Source organism: Colletotrichum paranaense, assembly GCF_030867605.1.
Source record: "Colletotrichum paranaense strain IMI 384185 chromosome Unknown Scaffold_3.1, whole genome shotgun sequence".
Lineage (NCBI taxonomy): Eukaryota > Fungi > Ascomycota > Sordariomycetes > Glomerellales > Glomerellaceae > Colletotrichum > Colletotrichum paranaense.
This window is the reverse complement of record NW_026848961.1, coordinates 1,335,896-1,355,928: the sequence shown is the minus strand read 5'-3', so window position 1 is coordinate 1,355,928 and position 20,033 is coordinate 1,335,896. Positions and strand designations below refer to the sequence as shown.

Below are 20,033 nucleotides of genomic sequence, written 5' to 3'. Positions count from 1 at the left end.
GGAGAGGGCAAGATAGAGAATGTTGCAATGTTCGTTTGCGGAAAGTGGAAAAAAAAAAGAGTGTAGAAAAGAGTGAGAGAAAGATGATAGAGAAACTGGGGTATAACCATCGAAGAATGGGACTCTTGTACGGAAATGAAAACCGTCGATGGTTGCAAACCCACATAGGGTGGAGGGAACGAGAGTCAACAAATACCGTCCAGCTCATGTCTCTGATCCTGCCACAGCAACTATTGCAAGAGATATGGATGCAGCACGGAGACGAGCACCATTGGAATTGGGGGACCGCAGAGATCACCGTGCTTTCAGCGAGGGATGCCATCTGTTCCTGAATGGCCAAAGGAATGCAACCCACGTCGTCTAGTGACCCAGCAGCATATCCGCATTCCAGTCAAGACAGGCACCTCCCACTCTGTACCTGCAAGAACTGGGGTTGGTAGGGCAAAGAGACAGCAACATCAAAGGAAACTCGATCATCGTTTTCTTTCAAGGCACCGTCGTTTAACAAGAAGAGAAACCATCCTCGAGGAGAAACAATCCATCTGCTCGCCCTCTGTGCCAGGGCTGGTATCGGAGACAAAGACATATTGCAATTCCCTAGATTGCAGGCACATGTTTGATCCTTCGGAAATTATTCTGCTTGCTTCAAAACTTCAGAATACTAAGCTGACTGTAACCTTGATTGATATTTTGCATGGCCTTGGCGGCTTGATACAGGACGCCGTCTGCTCGTCTGCTTCAAAAACGCCACTGGCGAAGCAAAATTATCATCGTGGACCCCCGGTCATACGTCCTCCTCCTAGGCAAAAGATTACATCGAGATTTGGACTTCGTCTTGCTTATCTTGATTTTATACCCTCCACTGGGACGTTGTACCTTGTGGCACTTTTTGGAAATAGATCATGGTATGCCAGGATGATGATGAAGTGATGACAAACAATGGAACGGAGATATTTCAAGAAGCAAAGTAGGGGCGTTGTCGGCTAAGAGCGATGGCGGTGCCAAACTGCAAGGAATCACGCCTTCGACGGCCGGACCGGCCACCGATCCAGGCTCATGCTCCAACTCCGAGTAGCTTTCACAGTCCGCGGCTAAGCTGTCCCAGCTCTTCGTGAACTAGGCTACCCATAGCTATCAAGGGGAAGACATCAGTCATTGGTGATCAGCTGCCCCAGATGGAACTACTGCACGTCTCCTCGTCGACGCTGACCTGACCACCTGAAAGCCTAATTGGGGTATCTCACCCTCATTAGCTGCGAGTTCCTTCGCTTACAACCCCTCCATCTTTCGGATCATGCCATACGCACTTGCGCAGGTGGAGAGCGTGTTAGCCGGGAGACAGCTGGAATGTTCATACGGCTGGCCCTTCATGATACTTATCTGAAGAGGGGTAGAAAAAGGTGTGATGAAATCAAGAGGGGGGCAGTGACGGTGGACGTCACCGGTTCTAAACGAAGATCGCGGTGCATTGTGCCGCATGCATGAATGGAGACTCCCTTGAAATCCTACTTTGACCACAATAGCTTCCCAACCTATCGGGACAGCTTGCTCGCTAGGCAGCCGTTGTCTATTGCACACGTTTCCCAACCACCCGCAAGAACGGTAACACTGAAAACATCGCTGTCCTGTATCATCACAATCTTAGTCATCACTGCGATTCAAAGTGAAAACGTCAGCAGATAAGAATGCGACACATCCCAAAGTGGGAGGTCTCGTTTGTTGAATTCGAAAGTTGTCTAGACTTCTTCAATAGTCTCCTCTCATCAGCGACCTAGAGAATGATGCATAGAGGCAAAACCCTGCCTGACAAAGGCTGTAAGTATTGACGCCACGTCTGCACCTTCGAAGGCTATGGGCAGACAAACACCCAGCCAAAGAACCGGAGCTTGCGCAACTGATGACTCGGTGATGACCTCGGGCCGTCAAGGTGGTTGAAAGCCGAAAAATACCTCCGATCCCGAACATCAATGCCGAAGAAGCGGACATCCGACCATCGAGTGGCTCACCGCATGATGGAAGAAAAATAAAGGCAAAAGTCTCCGTGTCTTGCCTGACACGATCAAAACGCCGTCTCACTCTGGACCTCCAGAGGCAGTGGTTCCCAATTGAACTTCCAGGGCATGGTTATGTCGCAGTTCAAATCCATCCAAGTAAACGCCGTTGCCCTAGCCAAAACCTAGTCCTTTTCCCATGGGTATATCGCTGAAATGTTCTTTAGACGCTCGTACAATGAAACCGAAATAATAAGAGAGGCTCGACAGATGCGAAGTGGACTGTGCAATTGCCAGGACGATTCAGCTTGGTCGAGGATCGACGGTTGGTCCCGGTCCTTTTCTTCGTCGCATCCTTGGTCGTTGTCTGACAACGTTCTGGCAACGGAGCGCCGTCTCTGCCGATCCTCTGAATCGTAAAGATCCGTAATTCCGCATGCCCCCCGACTTTCCCAACAGCCTTTCTCTGTCGGCAGCTAATGCTTTCTGCATGAGAGCATATTCCTCGTCTTGATCGCAAAAGCCCTCGTCCACTTCGGGTTGTGTCAAGGCTGGATCGATCTCGGGATAGCCGTCGGCATCAATGTTGGGAAGATGAGGATATACAGGAACAGCTGCTGGCAAAGAAGACATTGCTGCAGATGGACGAACGTTGCACTGCAACTCTCCCGAGACCATGTCCTTGATACGTGCCTCTATGGCGCGGGCATTGGTTGGATTGTTGACAAAGCGGCTGTAACGCTGACGCCGAGCTCTCTTCCAATCGGCCACTGGCTGGTGCTCCTTGATATCGTCTGTAGCAAAGTTCATATCGCAATCGTCGTCCACCTCTAGATCGGCCATCGATAAATCGGTGACCAGTGACGAGGAGTCTATCGCCGACGTCACCAGCGGATTTCGTTGTCGAAATTCTGGAATCAGAGTCTGTTTGCTGAGCTCGCGGGCAAGGTTGTCCACGGGTTGTGGTGGAAGTGGTAGTGTATCAAGAAGAGCCGGAGATGATGCCGGGGGGGACAAGAGTCCTTTAGTCGGGTTCGGTAATTCTCGTGAGCGTTGTTTAGGAGAGAGAGATGGCTCCTCGCTAGAACCGTTCGCACCTGAGCGGATCTGGGTTCCTAATGCAAAGTGGTCGAACATCCTTCCTCACGTTTGAGCGGAGGCTGGCGACAGATGGATTTGCCCTAGGTATGTGTTGACGAGAGCACAGCAAGGGCTGAAGCTTGCTCTGGGGAGGGCGGGCTGCTATTATGAAGGCATCCGCAACGGCGCTAGGGACTGGGCGAAGAGGCGCCGTAGCGGCCACAAAAGGCCCTGGAGTGATTACTCCCGATACTTGGTAGTGAGTGCTAGCAGCAAGAATGACGTTGTTCCAACTCTGAGAGCGTGCGGGAAAATTGAGCGTGGCTGGGACGTTGACCAAGAAGGAATGCTGCCATGTGTTTGGGTATGTGTGTCGTATATCCGATTTTCGTTGGTTAGAGATGTTCGTAACGAACAGAATATGCCACGATAGAAAGCAGAGTGCGTCTCTCTGCTGGTAGAGACAGGAGGACGAGTGAGGATGAATGAGCGGTAGGGGACGTGGAATGGGAGAAGAGAAGTTGATCTAGATTAGGAGAGACGGTTTCCAACTGAGGGATGGCTAGAGGGCAGGAGGACGAGGAAGACGGAGGAGACTAGTTGTTTTGGCGTAGCGTCACAGAGGATGCTAGCTAAAGTAGTGTAGCTGTGGTGACTGGGCTCGAAGGGGACGATGAATTTGGATGTAAACGGAGTCGAAGAGAGTTGCAGGACGAGGCGTACGGCGCGTGGGCGGGCGCAATACACATATGGTCCTTTCCTTGGGTTGAAAAGATGCGGTATGGAACCCGTCCCTGTACCAGAACCAGCACCGGTAGCCAGTATCTGGCCTAGCAGTATCCGTACCGTATGGCCGGCACTACTAGCGAGCTAGCGCGGCCAAGTTTCTCTGGAGACAGTGGAGGGACAAGGAGAATGGTTGCACAAAGGCGAAGCTAGAGGTTGGCTGGCGGCACCACCCTGGGACTGATGCTCCTCTTCGTGCCGTGTGACAGCCGGAGAAGAGGATAAGGGGGGACGAGTGAGCGTAGCTACAGCGTTTCGGGAGGGTTTGCTTGGTGGTTGTTGAGCTGAACTGAAATTTCGATGTTGAGTATGAGGCGAAGGTGCGTTCGGGTACCTATCCGTACGGATAGCTCCAGTTGGGTAAGAAAGAGGCGGAGGCGGAGAAGGGTCAAGATGGGCAAGCCGAAAGATGTTGTTCTGAATGTTAGGAGCGACGAAATACCTAGGAATGCCAATGGCCTGAAAGTGAGGCGAGGCAATGGAAAGCGCGTCAGCTCTGGTGAAGGCCGACAAGAGCTAGACTTGTTGAAGGGATTCGACCGAAGAAATTCTAGGGGTCGAGGGAGCTAGATGGGGATCTTAATTCTTGGTTTGGGGGCTCTCTATGGGCCCTGTCTCCTTTCTGCAGGGACAGCCAGCGTCCGGGAGGGTCAGCGAGGATGACAAGTAGAGACTTGATCGGCGACCGTTGCCTGGTTCGTTGTGTGAGGTGTGCTGTGGTATGTGTGTTCCAAGCCTGTCCTTGCTTGCTGGTCGGAAGGGGTACTAGGGATACTGCGTACGCTATGTAGTACTTCGTACGCATACACAGGCAATGGAAAGTCAAGCAACCGGTGAGATCCGGGCCGGGTGGGTCAGAGTAATGCGGGAGTTGAAACCGGAGGATTCCTGGTGATGGTTCTAGGGCCGAGAGGAAGAAACGGGACTCGGGAAGTCAATCTATTTTCCATTTGAGCCTTAAGATTGTCAGCCGTTTGCGAAGATTTCCAGTGACGGTACGGAGTATGGCTTGCACTTTGCGAGTCGGAGGGTTTCGAACGGATATATAATTGAGTGCGCGTAGTAAGTATTCGTACAAAGCACCCGGTAACGTGGACGCGGTTTGAAAAAAGAAAATGAGAGGGGGGGGGGGCCTGGAAGGATTGAAAAGCGTGCAGATGCTGGGTCGGAGGCGCGCCAAAGGCCCAAAACCGTGGGAAAACGGTGCAGTACCGACGGACGACACCCAGTGATCTGGGTCTGACGGCTGAGTCAAAACGCACGAGGGCAGCTTTGGTGCCCTTTGGAGGAGATTGGATGACGGGCCAAGGAAGGAACGAGCGCCGATTTGCCTGTCTGTCCCTTGATGACTAAAGACCTAAGACCTTGAGGATCGTCCCCTCCGGGGTTTGGGAAGAACCCGTCCCGCCGTGTCTGCTTTCATCTCATGCAACGCAAAGACAGAGGCAACTATTGTACGTATATCATAGACTTTTTGTCTTCAACAAGACGGTAGGTATAATGTGAGATCGTGATACCGGTATCTACGCAGTACTCCGTACCATGTGCAGGCAAGAGAGGAGGGGAAAGGCCTGTCCATCCTGGTTGCCGCCCCTAACGGAAAGCAACAAGTACGTACTCGGATCTAGCCCCGATCAAGAAGGCAAGACAGGGAGCCTTGTGGCCCAGATCCCTGGTCCAGTGCTAAGCGAGCCCACTGGACCGCACTGGCCACTTCTCTTTCAATGGAAGTTTCCACTCCCATCCAGGTCCCTGTCCCCTTTCCACCCACAAAGGCTTGTCGCCGGTCGGGAGTCGGGATCCAAGGACAACCTTCAACCACCTTGACGTGAAGTCGCAGTTGCAGTGTCGCGTCCTCATTTTCGGGTATGTGGGGACTCGAACCATTGCGCGGGCCAACGTCCCTCCTGTCTCGCAGCGCACGGGATACCGGGATATCTACGAACACAGCGTCGTGAGCTTGTACGGATCACATCAGTACACTACTCCGTACAGTCATTAGGTGTAACGTAGCTACTATGGACCACCCGAATCAGTCATGGACACTTACGCTTCATTCATGACTTGGTGCTCCCACGTAGCTCGCCTATGACAGGTGGGCACAGCAGGAGTAGCACAGCAGGTGATGCGAAGAATCTGGCCGGACTGTCAATGGCTTCACCAAAGTGCGAAGGTAAGGTAGCTTCAAACGGTCGTCGTGTTTAAGAGGCACTCGTCGCGCCTGCCCATACTGCGCTTTGCGGTCTTGCCAGCCATTCAAGGGAGAGCGACAGGGATCCACTTTAACCAGGTGGGTCGCATTGGAGCTTCTTGACTGGTTTGTCTGTCATTTTCCTAGCGCCTGCACCGTGCACAGGTACCCATGCTCCCAGAGACCCACTCGACTTGTCGCTCCACCTCTGTACAGACAGGAACGTACCATGGCAGACCCAAAACAGACGGAACGGAGACGATGCAGCAAATCAGCGAAAGGAAGACTACGTGGATCAAGGTACCTTCACGACTCATCATCTCGACACACTGTGCACAATACCTTACCTTACGTCCATCCGCAGGGTACTCTGTCATCAAGGGTGAGGCTCTCTCCTCTTACACAAGTCAACCTGCCTGGACTTGCACACAACCATCACCAATCCGTACAAGACAAAAGTACGGATATTCGCGTCAAACATCATCTGCCTCTCGGTCGGCCTGGAGTCGAGACAATCCGCCCGAATCTTCAAGTACTCTCCCTCCATTGGCTACAAATACCGATACACGCACACGAACACGGCGCAAAGTATGCTTCGCTCACTTGCGACTCGCCCGTGTCGTACCTACAGTCTCAACCTTCCGCCGGGAATCCCAGCATCGTCTGATGAATGTGAGACCAAGCGGCCACCCGGGCGCAATACCGCACGGTCGCATGGACTCTGAGACCAGCTTGCCTTAGCTCGACTGCTATTCATGTCACAACGATGCACAGCTGCCTTCGAGAATCGCTAGAACAACCACTTGTCTTGCACCCTCTGCAGCCGGTACCCGTCCATGTGCCAGCTGTCTCTGCCCTCCCGAGCGACGCGCTTTATATTGTACAATAACGGATAGCCATACGACGAATTCGGTCTTTCTCCGTGTCCTCACACATCTGAGACAACTTTGCCGAATTGTGGGCTGCGAGCGCGTGTGCTAGCCATCTGCAAGACTGCAAGACGCAGGTCGTAAAACTACGCCTGGCATCCCGCCTGATATTGAGACTGATCAGTCAGACCAATACCTCAATGAAGGGTGCAGTTCGATAATCATGTAGCTTCCCTTGCCAGGTGGCCACGGACGCTCTCGACGCCACACTGGCCGCTCCAGATGCGAGAAACACGCCATTGTTTAGATGAGACGGGCCCGATTGCTGCACAGTGCTCCGCCAACAAACATTTACATATACGGCTCGGTCAAACAGGCTTTCTTTAAACGGTATCACTCTTTCTAAGACTACGAAGGCTACAGCTCGCAAAAGACGTAATGAACTCTCACCCCAGACAAGAAGAGACCGGACATCAGATACATCGAGCGATCCTACTACACCGGCCCCTCACAGACTGATACCCACGAGGCCTAAGACCACGAAAGCCTACCGCCCCGAAGCGCTCCCGGGATGGCCTTGTTCGTCCCAAGTTACTGCTCACGTATACCTGAACTTTTGTAGGGCTTTCAGTCCATGATGTAACCCAGCTGAGGACCAAGAAGGCCGATGCCCCGGACTCCTCAGCCTGATAGAACACGTTTGGGGTCAAGGCACCAGCCAATGGACAGCTTCAGACATTTCCGTGGACACAATTAACGAAACTGTCAAAGCACGTCAACCCAGTTTTCTGGGACTAAGAGAACCTTGGACATATCGCATCTCTGTGGATCGTTAAGCATACCAGTTGCTACGCGCCATACGACTTGACTCGATATCTTAATTCTATTCAGCCCAGCATGTACACTCACTTACAAGCAAAGACAATGCCATCACGCAGGCAACCTAGCCTGACTCCTAAGGAGCAAAAATGGTCGAGAAGCAAGGGTTCTGGAACGCCCGAGAGTTCCAGTCACGACTCATTACTAGGACATGGTGCAAAGTCTCAACCGTTTGGAGGCGCTTCTGTTCATGGCCTTACCTACAATCACCTTCGAAACGCAGATCACCGTCTCCATTCTTGCATAGTCTTGTCCACTTTCTCGTTGGCGGGCCTATCCCCAGACAAGATCACCAAATCCGCTCGGGGTGGGGGATCGTTCCCACTGGTCAATGCTCAACCCGCCCGGTGGCACAACTTAAAACTAGGTCAACCGGGTGGAAGCTGAATACCTACATACGCAGTACTCAGTAGACACTCACAGATGTGTCGAAGATTTTGCTGCTCTACTCAGAAGTCCCCACGTTTCATTACCAACAGTCCTAGGCTGCCTGGCTCCCTGGCACCGACAGTCAGGGGTCTTCCGGAAATAACTTTCGCAGGTGCATCTTCACCCCAGTGACCCCACCGGCGACTAACTCTCCGTTCTACCTGGTTGCACGTCATTACCAGATTACGCTCTTGAATTCAAACACCGACAAATCCCGGCCAGAACTACCTACCCGATCAACTCGTACAACCATGCATATCTGTAGACAGTGCTCGATCTGAAGTGTACGGAAAGACATGCGAGCAAACCCAATACCTAGTCGCGTCCCGCGGAAGCTCTACGAGCGCAACAAACAGGCCGTTTCTGTGGTTGGTTGTGACGACACACGGATACTTCTGTCATGGGCCTTACGCAGTATTCGTCTACTTGTTGAGAACCGTCTGGCAACCCACTTCCAACCGAGAGACCGTTCTCTATCCGTTTTGTGGCATGACTCAAACACAGCCTGGAGCTTCTGCCTTAATGCCGAAGAACAACCATTGCGTCATAGGTGCTCTTGTCCAAGACCCGATACTGGTTGAAGCCTATCATGTTACAGTCGAGCAATGAGGATGCCGGTTGATATCTCGAGGCCCGAGATCGGCTCTGGATGGCAGAAGTGAAGCGATGATATCACACCATCCTCGTTTGGATCAGATGCCAGCCCAGCACATTTTCTTCAAAATTGGTTTCGGTGGTGAAGGACCACGGCGGCCATGCTTCTGTCGGCTGATCCACCACCGCTGTCCGATCTGCAAGATCGTTGCACGATGTCCTTTTCTCACCGCCGCATTGACGCTTGTCGCAGGAGAGCATTGGACTGGCGCTTGCCCGTGTCGGGGAAAGCCTCATCGGCCGTGTGCTCGTTCATCCTCACTCTCGTCCGTAGAGTTTAGTGAATGCTCATTACTTTAGCCAGTTCACCGACGGCGGGAAATCTCACCCCGGGTTCTGGCGCCGCCGATACTGCGGTAGGTTGAAGGCTGTGGTTACACAAAGACTTTTACTAGCCTTACGGCTATGCTCAAAAAGTTTCCAAATAGGTCTCCAAACGGAGCTTAGTTGTTTGAGACGAAGAAAAACTCGGGCACTGCTGACTACCGAATAGACTACTGTAGAGGTGGTCACGGGCTGAAGGATATCCTTCTTCTTTAGTTTCAATTCCCCTGTCCATGGGTTGGCCATGGTCGCTGCCGTCGCGGGGTGGCTGATCAAGTAGGATAGGTACCTCCGGCTGAAGCAGCGAAAATTAAAGTTGCACTCTATAATAACCCGAAAAAAATGATAGCTTTTTTTTTTTACGCGCGAGAAGAAGCAAAAGTTCTTTGTTCCCGGGCCGCCGGGATATGGGCGACGTTCGGCTCTTGCGCATTTTTTTACGCACGTAACTCTATCTTGGAATGTATCCCCGCCAATGGGTGGCTGTGCCTGGTCTGGACTTCTGAACTCTCTGTGTGTGTGGTAGTTTAGAGACAGAACAAGCTTTTGGCTTGTCACGGCTTGGTGAGATGAGTTAATTAGATTGTTGTAGTCGGGATTTTTCGTAGTTAATTTTTTCCCCCCTCAACTACCGGGGTTGAGGAGCCATTTGGCGTCTTGTGCTTCTTGATGCCTTTGGAGGGCTGGCTGGAAGCTCCAGTCGCGGGAGTCCCATCCTGTTTGAACCTTGTTGGGAATGGACGGCGACCTGTTTAGTTAGGGTTTGGCGGTTTAGCCGGTCCCATGTCTTGGAGTAAGCTTGTTTGCGAGAGTTTTTTATTGTCGACGGGGCGGCTTGCTTTTCCCCGTCGTTTCTTTGGGCTGTCTGCTACTCTTGGGAAAGCCTGGGATGGCTATGCCGAGGCGCGGGGGATCATGGGAATCCTCGAGTGCCGCGGGCATTGGTTTATTGCACCTACCTCTGTGTATTTCCTTTCCAGGATGGAAATACCGTTTAGCTCATTGGGAATCACGTCGATGACTTGCGCAGCGATCAGATGGAGTTCTTGTCTTGAAATGTTGAACTAGCTGAGAAGAGGAGGCTAGAAGGAGCATGCTAGAGCTTCATCTGGTTACCGTGATAAGGAACACTGCCGGCCGGGGCTATGTGAAAAGTGAGTTTGTCATGCGCTCCGTGGCAGATGATTCTCGAATCCCCAACATATCGCGGACGGCCGTAAGGCTATCACATTGGTTTTTAGCTCTATTGATCCCACCCAGCACGTTAAAAATCGGCCAGGCCGTGTCTGTTGCCAAAGAGTTGCGGCTGGTAGAGTCCGTTGGCGGTGACTCCAGCGTGACCAAAGATTCAATGAGACGAAGAGAGGTGATGATGTCACATGAGCCTCCACAATTGCCAGTAAGAGTGGTACAACCATCAGAGGCCCAAACGCACCCCAGAACAAGAGCGAGAAGAGGCTACAAGAGCCGCAGGGATAGAAACGTTATGGGATACTTGATGTCGAATACAGAAGAAGAGCAATGAAGAAGAAGAGTATTGTGAGGAAAGGAGACAATTCGAGCCACTGACGCTGTCAAACTCTTGGCCTGCTGGCCTGTCATGGCGATAAAAGAGCAAGCGTTCCGGGTCGAGGCGATATCAACAGACGCTGCTTCAACATTGCAGATAGTCAACATACCCAAATGTCACTTTTGTTCCCTCTCCCCTCCTCCAGGAGCTCTGTTCACATTAATAGTGTCACCTCGCGACGTCAGAAGGTTGAATTCGCAAGGAGACGAATCGGCAAAGAGACGGATCGCAACGGATGCCTTTTCGATCATCGGTTTCTTGGGTATCGTCGGCCGACCTCTCGATAGACAGTATTTAAAGACGTATAGGTAGGGAGAGTGAATGTCAACAACAACCTTCGGGGGCAACTGACTCTGTGAACTGTGGAGGATCGGACTGTAGCGGCTACACGTCGAGAGCAAGTTTGAGTTGGTTGTTTCTGGGGTTTCGCCTAGGCGAATGACCAGCCACGCCAAGATTGATCTTTGGAAAGGGAGCTTTCCCCTAGGCCCTTCTTGTTGGAGAGTAATATCACTACCGGAATGTAGTAGAAGTAGAAGGAGAGGGAAGACGCCGATTAGGCGCCCGTATGGAGAGGATTTGTGGTATGCCTGTCGATGCCTCAAGAGTTGGGCCCTCACTAAATCTTTCGCCGCGTTAGGGACCTTGGAAGCGAAAGTCGTCGAACCAACTTTCGAAGTTGAGTAAAAGACGATGTAGGGGGGTCGCCCTGATTATATAGATTTTCCTACGGGCATCAAGAACATCAAGAATGCCGCCACAGCCTTCTCCACGCCTCCTCGCTCTCACATTGTAAAGTGCGCTTCTAGATCAGTCGGTAAGAAGAATCGCGATGCCGTGGGTTCCTGATCACATTGCCTCTCATCTCACTCTGAGATACAGTAGAGTGCTTGTATTCCTATAGTCGTCCTATCACGTAGCTCGCTCAACTTCAATATTCTTGACCTCTCTAAAGTGACCAGGTGATTTGAAGCTATGGACGAAGATTCGAGGTCGTAAATAGAAATTCTATTCTCAGCTCGTGCCGGATGATACTGTCTCGTAAACAGGAGATGTGCTGCACACATATCGATTCAACTGATTCCCGTTCCAGCATTGGCTGAGCAGGATTTAAGTCTATACGAAGCCCCGGGAATCCTGCACGGTCCACGATTATCGTGATACCACAGCAAGAGCGCTGCGGGTGGGTTTCTAGGCCTCTCTCAGCTTCAATCTCTACTGGCTTCGTGACCTAACTGAGATATAAATTCTGCGGAGCAGCTGCTACGATGATGTCTGTCACGGTAGGATTTATTGCATATGTAATCTGCGCACCCTGAGGAGTCACAGTCATCTTCTTGATCCGGAAGGCATGTCGAGCTGTTGATGGACGCTAGGTCCGAGGAAACATTGAGCTATTGCTTCGATCATGACCAAGTTATATGATGGGCGGTCACTTTATTGAAGCAGACAGCGTGATAGCCTTGTTCCTATTCGCGAATTGAAACTTGATCCACGTCCGGCGACCTTCTTGAGGAGATGCCGGTCGATATGACGGTTATTTTCCATGAAAATATTGACCCCGTTTACCAGTAGTAGTATAATATGCGCTTCAACGCCCCAGAATTGATTCTTCTTTTCTGGGAAGCCATATCACTCGACGTAGTGAACTCCCAGTGGTTTGCTTACTTGAGCATGTTCTTCCAAGGTCTATGAAGAAGAGTATCCGATCGTCGTTCTGTGTTCGAAGATTGACATAGCGTTCAACAATCCAATACCATATGCTGTATTCCCCCATCTGTGTCCGCTAGAAGGTCCATCACATTTGGATACTCAAAGGCCACGGAAGACCTAACCAAAGAACCCATTGAACCGAAAGGCATAATTACTCGGATACTGGAGAATCCTAACAGATAGCGTCATTATACTTTCCGAAGTGGCCTTCGGAGACTTATCTACCCCGTGCGAGAGTCAACTGGAACCAGCACAGATGCCTGTGCCAAACAGAGGAAGCTCATTTCTGGAATGACCGTAAACTCTTATATAAGTTTGAATTTCCGCCGACTACTAAGGAGCTTGGAGGTGTGTGTGTGTGTGTGTGTGTGTGTGTGTGTGTGTGTGTGTTCATGCCGCCGAGTATAGTACTCGAGCACTCTACTCGTTGATAGATCCTGCTAAAGAGATCTCTCTGGAACAATAGCTCAGACTTCAGCTGGTGTGTTCCGCGAACTGAACCTGCTTCCGTCAAAGGAAGGCCACCCTATGGCTGTGGATCTTGACAGTAAAACCAAAGAGGTGGCGGGCGTACCGCCTTGGCGAGGTTGCTCGCAAGAAGTGTGTCCCCAACGATATTGACATTACAGGTAGATATCCAAACAGACTTCCTTGAGGATATCTTCTAAAACTAATGTCAGCGTGTAAGTTGTGCGGCTCAGTCAGTGCTTTTAAACCGCTCTTCCTCAAAAGTTTGCGGGAAAACAGATCTTTGGCAGGTTTCTTTCAAGACGTAGCAGCAGCACGAAACTCGAGGCAGAAAACTTGACTCGAAAACAAAAGAAGAAAGAGACAGCAGCCAGGCGGATTCACCTGGTACGGTCGAGGTACATCAGTTTCTACTGCCGTGTAGAGCGCAAACGGACGTCGTCAAAGACCAGACCGGAGCCTTGTACGCCGACTGACGCTTACAACGATGACTGTGGACACGACACCCTTACGGCCCCGTTCCTCATAGCCTTAGACTATTTGGAACTTGCAATGAGTGTTAATGTGACTAGACAGCGTACTATACGACCATATATTCAACGGACCACGCGTCTGGTGGAAAGCAATCCACACTGTCATTGCTACCCAGACCATGTCCAGGTTTCCCTTGACAATGTAAATTAATCTTACAGCCCCATCTACGGTCATCACGGTCGGTTATATCATGATTCCCGACTCTCTTGTTAAGCACGAAGCTCTCTGAGCGGCAACCTTTATCTACCTACCCATCATTAACCCCTTCTCGTTCATCAGAAATCGCTCTCCGAGCCTAGGCTGCCGAACACTGCCCTTCTTCTCTTTTCAAGTACTCTGAGATACTCTTCTCCAAACAAACTTGGCACTGGAACAAATTACGTCCTACATTCTCACGAACGTCTTTAATAATCCTCCACAAGACATCGAGCGGGGTCCGAGCAACTGTAGTCGGACGACCCGGCCGCCCCGCCCCACCCTCACCCCGCCGCGTCTTCGGACTTGCCCGGAAATCTTATCTTATCACAACCCCGCCCCGCGCCCGACTCCCTCTGCGCGGCGCGATATCTGATCCTCACGACGTCCTTCTCTCACTCACACCTACTCACGTCAACTCACACCAACTCCCCATACATCTTATAACTTTTCCCACCTAAACCACCAAACCTCCTCCAGTCTCACCAACATCAGCGATTCATACCTCTTCCCAACTCTCCTCTCACACCACAGTCCTCTACCCTCGTCCAAGACATCTATCAACCTCACCATAGCACATCATCACAACCCAAAATGCAATCCCCCCCTCCCCCAGAACTCAAAATCTCCCCACAGCTCCTAAACTCGGCAAACCCATGGTGCACAACCCTCGACGACCTCCGCCAACTCCACGCGTGCCCCCACACAGGCGCCCTCACGACACGAACCTCCCTCCTCGCAGGCTTCGCCCACAACGACGCAAGCCACCAATACGCCTTCTTCGACCCCTCCACCGCAAAACCCTCCGCGGCGCCAAACTCCTCCACCCCGGAAGCGCCCCGTTCCCAACTTGGCCCCGCGGACGTCGCGTCCCTGAATAACCTGGGCTACTCCCCGTTACCCCTCCAAACCTACCTCGACTTCATCAGCCAACTTCCAGAAGGCCACGGCCACCATGGTCACCACCGCCGCAAACTCATCATCATCTCCGTCACAGGCACCCCCTCAGAAATAGCACAATCCTACGCCCTCATAGCCTCCTTCTCCTCCAAAACAACCCACCCGCTCGCAATGGAAATAAACCTCTCCTGCCCCAACATCGCCGCCGCCGCCCCGCCAGCCTCGGACCGCGCCCAGCTGCTCGCCTACCTCGCGGCACTCCCCCGGGACCCCCTCATCCCCATCGGCCTCAAGACGCCGCCGTACACACACCTGGCGCACTACGCCGAGCTGATCGCCGCGCTGCGCGAGGACGCCACCGTCGTCACCCCGAAAGCTATGCTCAAGGTGCCCTGCAAGATCAGCTTCATCACCGCCGTAAACACGCTCGGCTCGTGTCTCTTGCTCGAGGGCGGCGACCACAACCCGCGACTTCCGGGGTCTGGACTCGGTGGGATGGCGGGGGCGCCTTTGCATCCGCTGGCGCTGGGGAACGTGAAGACCATTGCAGAGTTGGTCGCGCGAGAGCCAGAGTTGTTGCACATCAAGGTCATTGGTGTCGGTGGCGTCTCGGACGCTGATGGATTTAGGCGGATGAAGAGCGTCGGTGCGTATGCTGTTGCCGTCGGGACGGCATTAGGAAGGGAAGGAATAGAAGTCTTTGAAAAGATAGCTGCTGGGCTTGAGAAACATTGAGTGCGGCTGTGGACAGCATCCTCCAATCTCATGACGTTCACAATGGCGATATGCAAGTTCGTACAGACGAGCGGTTGGAATGTTAATCATAACTTTTATTCATTGAACGTCATTATCATTGGGTATATAGCAATTAATATAAAAGGCCCGTAGGCCTGTTGTCGCACAAATAATCAAAACATGTCGCTCGCTCACTCATACTGTCTGAGATTGATGGATATCGTTGCTCCCCTCAGATCCTTTACTAGAGCCATTCTTTTCTTCGGAATGCTCTACTACTGGTGGCGTAACGCTCTCGCCATTGGTCTTCCCAAAGGGAGATATCTTGCTGAAAATGCTGCCTCGCTTGCTCTTGGCTGCAATCGTGGAAAGCGTTCGCCTGCGCCTCCTGATTTGGCTATTGATGTCGATTTCGTCCTGTCCGGAAACACGCTCCTCGGGGGATATGTAGGAGTGTGCAGGGTCTGTCATCGTCTTGGCGTCGCGCACAAAGGCAAGCCATATGGGGTAGAAGCCCGTAAGGACAAACAGGGCGACGATGATGACGAAAGAAAGTTGCACTGACACGCCGCTGTTGATGACGGCGTAGACAATGTATGGGAAGAATGCTGCGCCAGAGCCACCCATGGTGATGAAGGCGGCAGCACGCTTAGTACGCCTGCCTTGACCGCGAAGGCCGATAGCGAAGATCAGGGGCCAAACAGGTCCTTCGGCGAAGTAGAAGAGTATGACGACAACCATGAGGAGGTTCGGATCCGATGGCTGCAAGACGACTGTGAGAAGGGCGAACAAGGTGGAGAGACCGACGCTGATGGCCAGCCACGTTCTCGGTTTCGGCATGCGCGGATTGCGCACCGAAAGATATGTGAGGTACGCAACAATGAATCGCGAAATGGCGAAGACACTGTGCGCAATCAGATGATAATCTGTAACACCTATTGTGAGCCCTGGAGGCTTGTCACTGTTCTCGCCTGGGTTTGTGTCGGCATTCGTAGCCGCAACACCGCCGTCTTCCTGATTCGGGAGGATGGCTATTGTGAGTGCGCGAAAGAAAATATTGTTGCTTTCTTGGCAAGCGACATAGGTCCACTGACCGAGGACTGCCAGGATCAAACTCCATGTGCGCAATTGCAAACCGCCGATGCTACGCTTCTGAGGATTGACTGGAAGCCGGTCTGCCGATTCTTGCAGCTCGTTATCGTTCAGCTCTGGGAGCGGCATGTAGTAGAAGAAGAGGCCTAGGGCGACGCAAAGCAATGTGATGGCGAGGTACGTCCATTGTACGTTCAGCAACGTCACAGAGTCTGAGCCACCCTGATTGGTGATCTTGGTGAAGAATACTCTTTGGGCCATAAGACCGCTCAGAACGGAGCCCACGCCTTGTACACCTTGAGCGAGAAGTAGTCGTGTCTCTCCGTACTCTGGCGGCCCGCAGAGAATCAAGAATGCGTTGGCTCCTGTCTCGAGGACAGACAAGCCAAAGCCGACCACGAAGTTGCTGAGTAGGAAACCCCCCCAGGACTTGGTAACAGCGGATGGCCAGAAAATGATGGTTCCTACACCGTAGAAGCAAAGCCCGACAATGAAAGTAACCTTGAAGCCACCAACACTCTCCGCGTCGCGTTTGTTGTTCTTGCGGTTTCTTCGATGATGTTCGTCTCGCCTAAGAATCCACTCTCCCACCAACAAGGGACCAAAGAAGTAACCACCGCCAAAGTAGGCGGATGTGAGGCCTAGAGTTTGAGCAACGGTCATGCCTGACACACCGGAGATGACGTTGTTGAGGGTATTTAGCAGACCGTAGGAAATGCCCCACATCACAAATAAGATTGTGACCACCAGGCAGTATCGGAGTGATTCTTGAGCGTCACACTTGACCATGCTCTTGGGGCGTTTCATGTTGACGAAGCCAAAGTAAATGGTGTTTTCTCTGCTCGTTGCGATAGAGGCTCGGTTGGCAGCGCCGCCAACCCTGCCCGCCCCGGTGGCCTCATATTCGGCCAACGTCATATCTGGTGTTGTCAAGAACTCAAGTGCTGTCATGTCGTTCACCTCCGCGTTCGCCGCTGCGCTCATATCTCGACTGGCTCGATGTGTTACGGGGGGCTCTTGGATGTTGACTGAGCCACGGTAATTCGGACTTGTCGGTGATATAAGGCCGTCGCTGCCGGTGCGATTTCTAGGGCTGTCTAAGGCGTCTTTTTCGGTCTGCGTGCTCGATCTCGTTCCATCCGGATCGATGATCATGGCAGGCAGAATCTTAATAATCAATGGCTTGAGAGTAGGGATACACGCGCAAGCCATTCCCACGTTAACCTCTACGGCAGACCACATAAATGACAAAGACGAGTTCCAAGCAAAGTCGGGTGTGCCGCCAAAGTGAGAACTCGGATCGCTAGACACGCCGCCGGTGGGGACCGAGCTGACGGCTTGTTGTAGGTAGTAGATTCGGACGACGTCCACAATAGTGACGAAGATACCGATAGTGAAGGTGAGTACGAGAATAATCTTTTGCCTCGGTGGCAATCGCATACCCGTGAGAACGGGGATCGGCAAGGCTAGGATAGCTAAATCGGTTACGATGTTGATGGGAGCAGAACAGATGAATTCCGTCAACAGCGGGATGCATTGTGAAGTGTCCCGCCATATTTCCCATGCGGCCTGAACCGGCCGACATTGGAAGATGTTGATGAGGGTTAATACAGCCCCTGCTAGGTTGACAATGCCCAGAGTCACCCAAGATGCAAACCGAAGCACCTTTTTCGTATTTTTGGAGAGGCGGAGGTAGAAGATCAGAATACTGGTCTTGGTCGCCATCAGGGCGGGATTCTGCAATTGTGTAAGTATTGCACCTAAGCCAGTGTCTCAGCAGAACGGCAGTACTCACATAGAGTATTGAAAAAACATATTCGCACGCTCGTAAAGAATTCCAGTGGCCCGAGGGTATATCGTCGTCGTAGCGACCCAAGCCTTTTCGTGTACCAAAACAAATGGTGAAGGACAATCCAAAGGCAATCATCCAGGCAAAGAACATAATCTTGTCGTCCCAGCTGACATTTCTGACAATCCATCGCCGGCAGAACAGACGGGCAGCAACCATGACACTCGCTAGGACGAATGTTGCGGCTGTCACGGCAAAGACTGCCGGACCGCGATCCGGGACGCTATCATCTGCGGCATCGGCAGATGACATGCTCGGCGAGAAGTGGCGACCAACCTGGGGAGCGCGAGGGAGATTCACCACCACGGAGGTTTGGCAAGGGGTGTAGGGTGGTTAACTAGACACCGATGACAACCATGCCATGACTTTGGGCTCTGACACATGGACGCAGTCGAATGAGTTGGTGTTGGCGTGCAATTCCGCTCGATATCGAAAAACCTCGGATGGATAGGGTCGGTGGTGGTGCAACTGTTCGCGGGGTGAGATCAGAAAAGCGGAGGGGTTCTGAAGCTTTGTTCTGGCGGATTCGAGGCGTTTTTGGAGAAAAAATTCGGGGTCGGGCGAATTCGTCAGTGCAGAGTGCAAGTCCTAATGAATCGGGCGGAACGCAAAAGGCTGGAGTAGGAAAGTTGTGAGTTTGAGCGTCGGGTAGCAGTCGTCCAATCCTTCTAGCTGCAAGCTTGCGCGAATATCTTCGTAACCGGCAGTTCGAGTGGTGTGTGATGTCCGACAAAGCCGCGGCGCGTAATTGGCAGGCGAGGATGGCGCAGCGTCATACAAGCCGTTGGCGAGGTTAGCGGCAGTGTAGGCGAAGACAGCCGGCAAGGCAAACGTAACGTGGGTTGCTGGCCGTAAGCGAGGGACACAGACAGACAGAGCCAGCAGGAGAAGCTCTGAATGTGTGGCGGGGGGGAGAAGAAGGGGAGGAAAAGAGAGTCGAGATAGAAAAGTCGAGAATACGGGATGGGATAGTTGGAGCAAAGAACGACAGCTTTCGTCGAGGCGAGGTAAACCGTAAGTGATGCTGGGCGCCTCCTCTGCAGGCTAATGCTTGTCTAAGGTGTGGTGTCGGTTCGGTAATGGCTGGTTGGACAGTTAACTTGTGGATGGTTTGCGTTGACGGGGCCGTCGCGTGGGCTGGTGGACTCGTGGTCCTCTTTCAGTTGTCGCGGTTGCGTTCCCACCGCCTATGGCAGCCGTTGCAGAGTTTTCCGATCGGGGACAAAGGCGAGCCGCGATGGAGATTCGTAGTTCTGGCGAAAAGATACTTTGGTAGGTACTATGGGGTCCCTTGGTACAATGGAGCATCTGAGTGGGTGACGATGCGGATTGATGGAGACCAGAGGCAGGGCGGTCGTGGCGGGCTGAGCTCGTGGGAGTGGTAGAGCGAGATTGGTCGTGGGCCCTTTGGAGTCTCCAGTACCGCGGGAATCCACCGTGGCGGTGACTGACAATGGTCACTGGTTGACTGACTGGACTGGTTGGACTGAAGTGATGCGGGATGCCTTGGATGACAAGACGTGGAGGACAGGAGGTGGTGACAACCTTCCCGTAGGCTCTGACCGTCTGGATTTGAATTAGGTTTAAAACTACCCGTTGTGTGGTGTGTACTAGCAGGTATGGTTTGATAGGCAAAAGGCAATAATGTGCGTATCGGGTCGGGTCGGTGGTCGATGGACGACGTGAGGGAAGTTGAAAGAGGCGGGAAAATCAAACGGTATGTTGCGGCGGTGGAGCTTCCGCAGGTTCGGCGGTGCGCATTGATGTGTTGGAA

General features: G+C 52.4%; 6 protein-coding genes across 6 annotated transcripts; 3 read left to right on the top strand and 3 right to left on the bottom strand.

Annotated features, from left to right (window-relative positions):
• Positions 1-315: 315 nt before the first annotated feature.
• On the top strand, positions 316-930 carry CPAR01_04000 (uncharacterized protein; the record flags this gene model as incomplete). The annotated part of the gene is made up of 1 exon (XM_060488283.1): positions 316-930. One exon carries the CDS (start codon positions 316-318, stop codon positions 928-930), a length of 615 nt encoding a protein of 204 aa, XP_060352489.1.
• A 1,364-nt stretch (positions 931-2,294) lies between these two features.
• Positions 2,295-3,128, bottom strand: CPAR01_03999 (uncharacterized protein; the record flags this gene model as incomplete). Its single annotated transcript, XM_060488282.1, has 1 exon — positions 2,295-3,128. The coding sequence occupies one exon, from the start codon at positions 3,126-3,128 to the stop codon at positions 2,295-2,297; it is 834 nt and encodes a 277-aa protein (XP_060352488.1).
• Positions 3,129-7,814: 4,686 nt separating this feature from the next.
• Positions 7,815-8,834, top strand: CPAR01_03998 (uncharacterized protein; the record flags this gene model as incomplete). Its single annotated transcript, XM_060488281.1, has 2 exons — positions 7,815-8,123; positions 8,448-8,834. 2 exons carry the CDS (start codon positions 7,815-7,817, stop codon positions 8,832-8,834), a joined length of 696 nt encoding a protein of 231 aa, XP_060352487.1.
• A 5,443-nt stretch (positions 8,835-14,277) lies between these two features.
• Positions 14,278-15,318, top strand: CPAR01_03997 (dihydroorotate dehydrogenase; the record flags this gene model as incomplete). Its single annotated transcript, XM_060488280.1, has 1 exon — positions 14,278-15,318. One exon carries the CDS (start codon positions 14,278-14,280, stop codon positions 15,316-15,318), a length of 1,041 nt encoding a protein of 346 aa, XP_060352486.1.
• A 195-nt stretch (positions 15,319-15,513) lies between these two features.
• On the bottom strand, positions 15,514-18,511 carry CPAR01_03996 (fucose permease; the record flags this gene model as incomplete). The annotated part of the gene is made up of 2 exons (XM_060488279.1): positions 15,514-18,147; positions 18,206-18,511. 2 exons carry the CDS (start codon positions 18,509-18,511, stop codon positions 15,514-15,516), a joined length of 2,940 nt encoding a protein of 979 aa, XP_060352485.1.
• An 843-nt stretch (positions 18,512-19,354) lies between these two features.
• CPAR01_03995 (uncharacterized protein) lies at positions 19,355-19,828 on the bottom strand (the record flags this gene model as incomplete). The annotated part of the gene is made up of 1 exon (XM_060488278.1): positions 19,355-19,828. A coding segment is annotated over one exon (474 nt), but the record flags the coding sequence as incomplete, so codon positions are not given.
• Between the last annotated feature and the right edge of the window lie 205 nt (positions 19,829-20,033).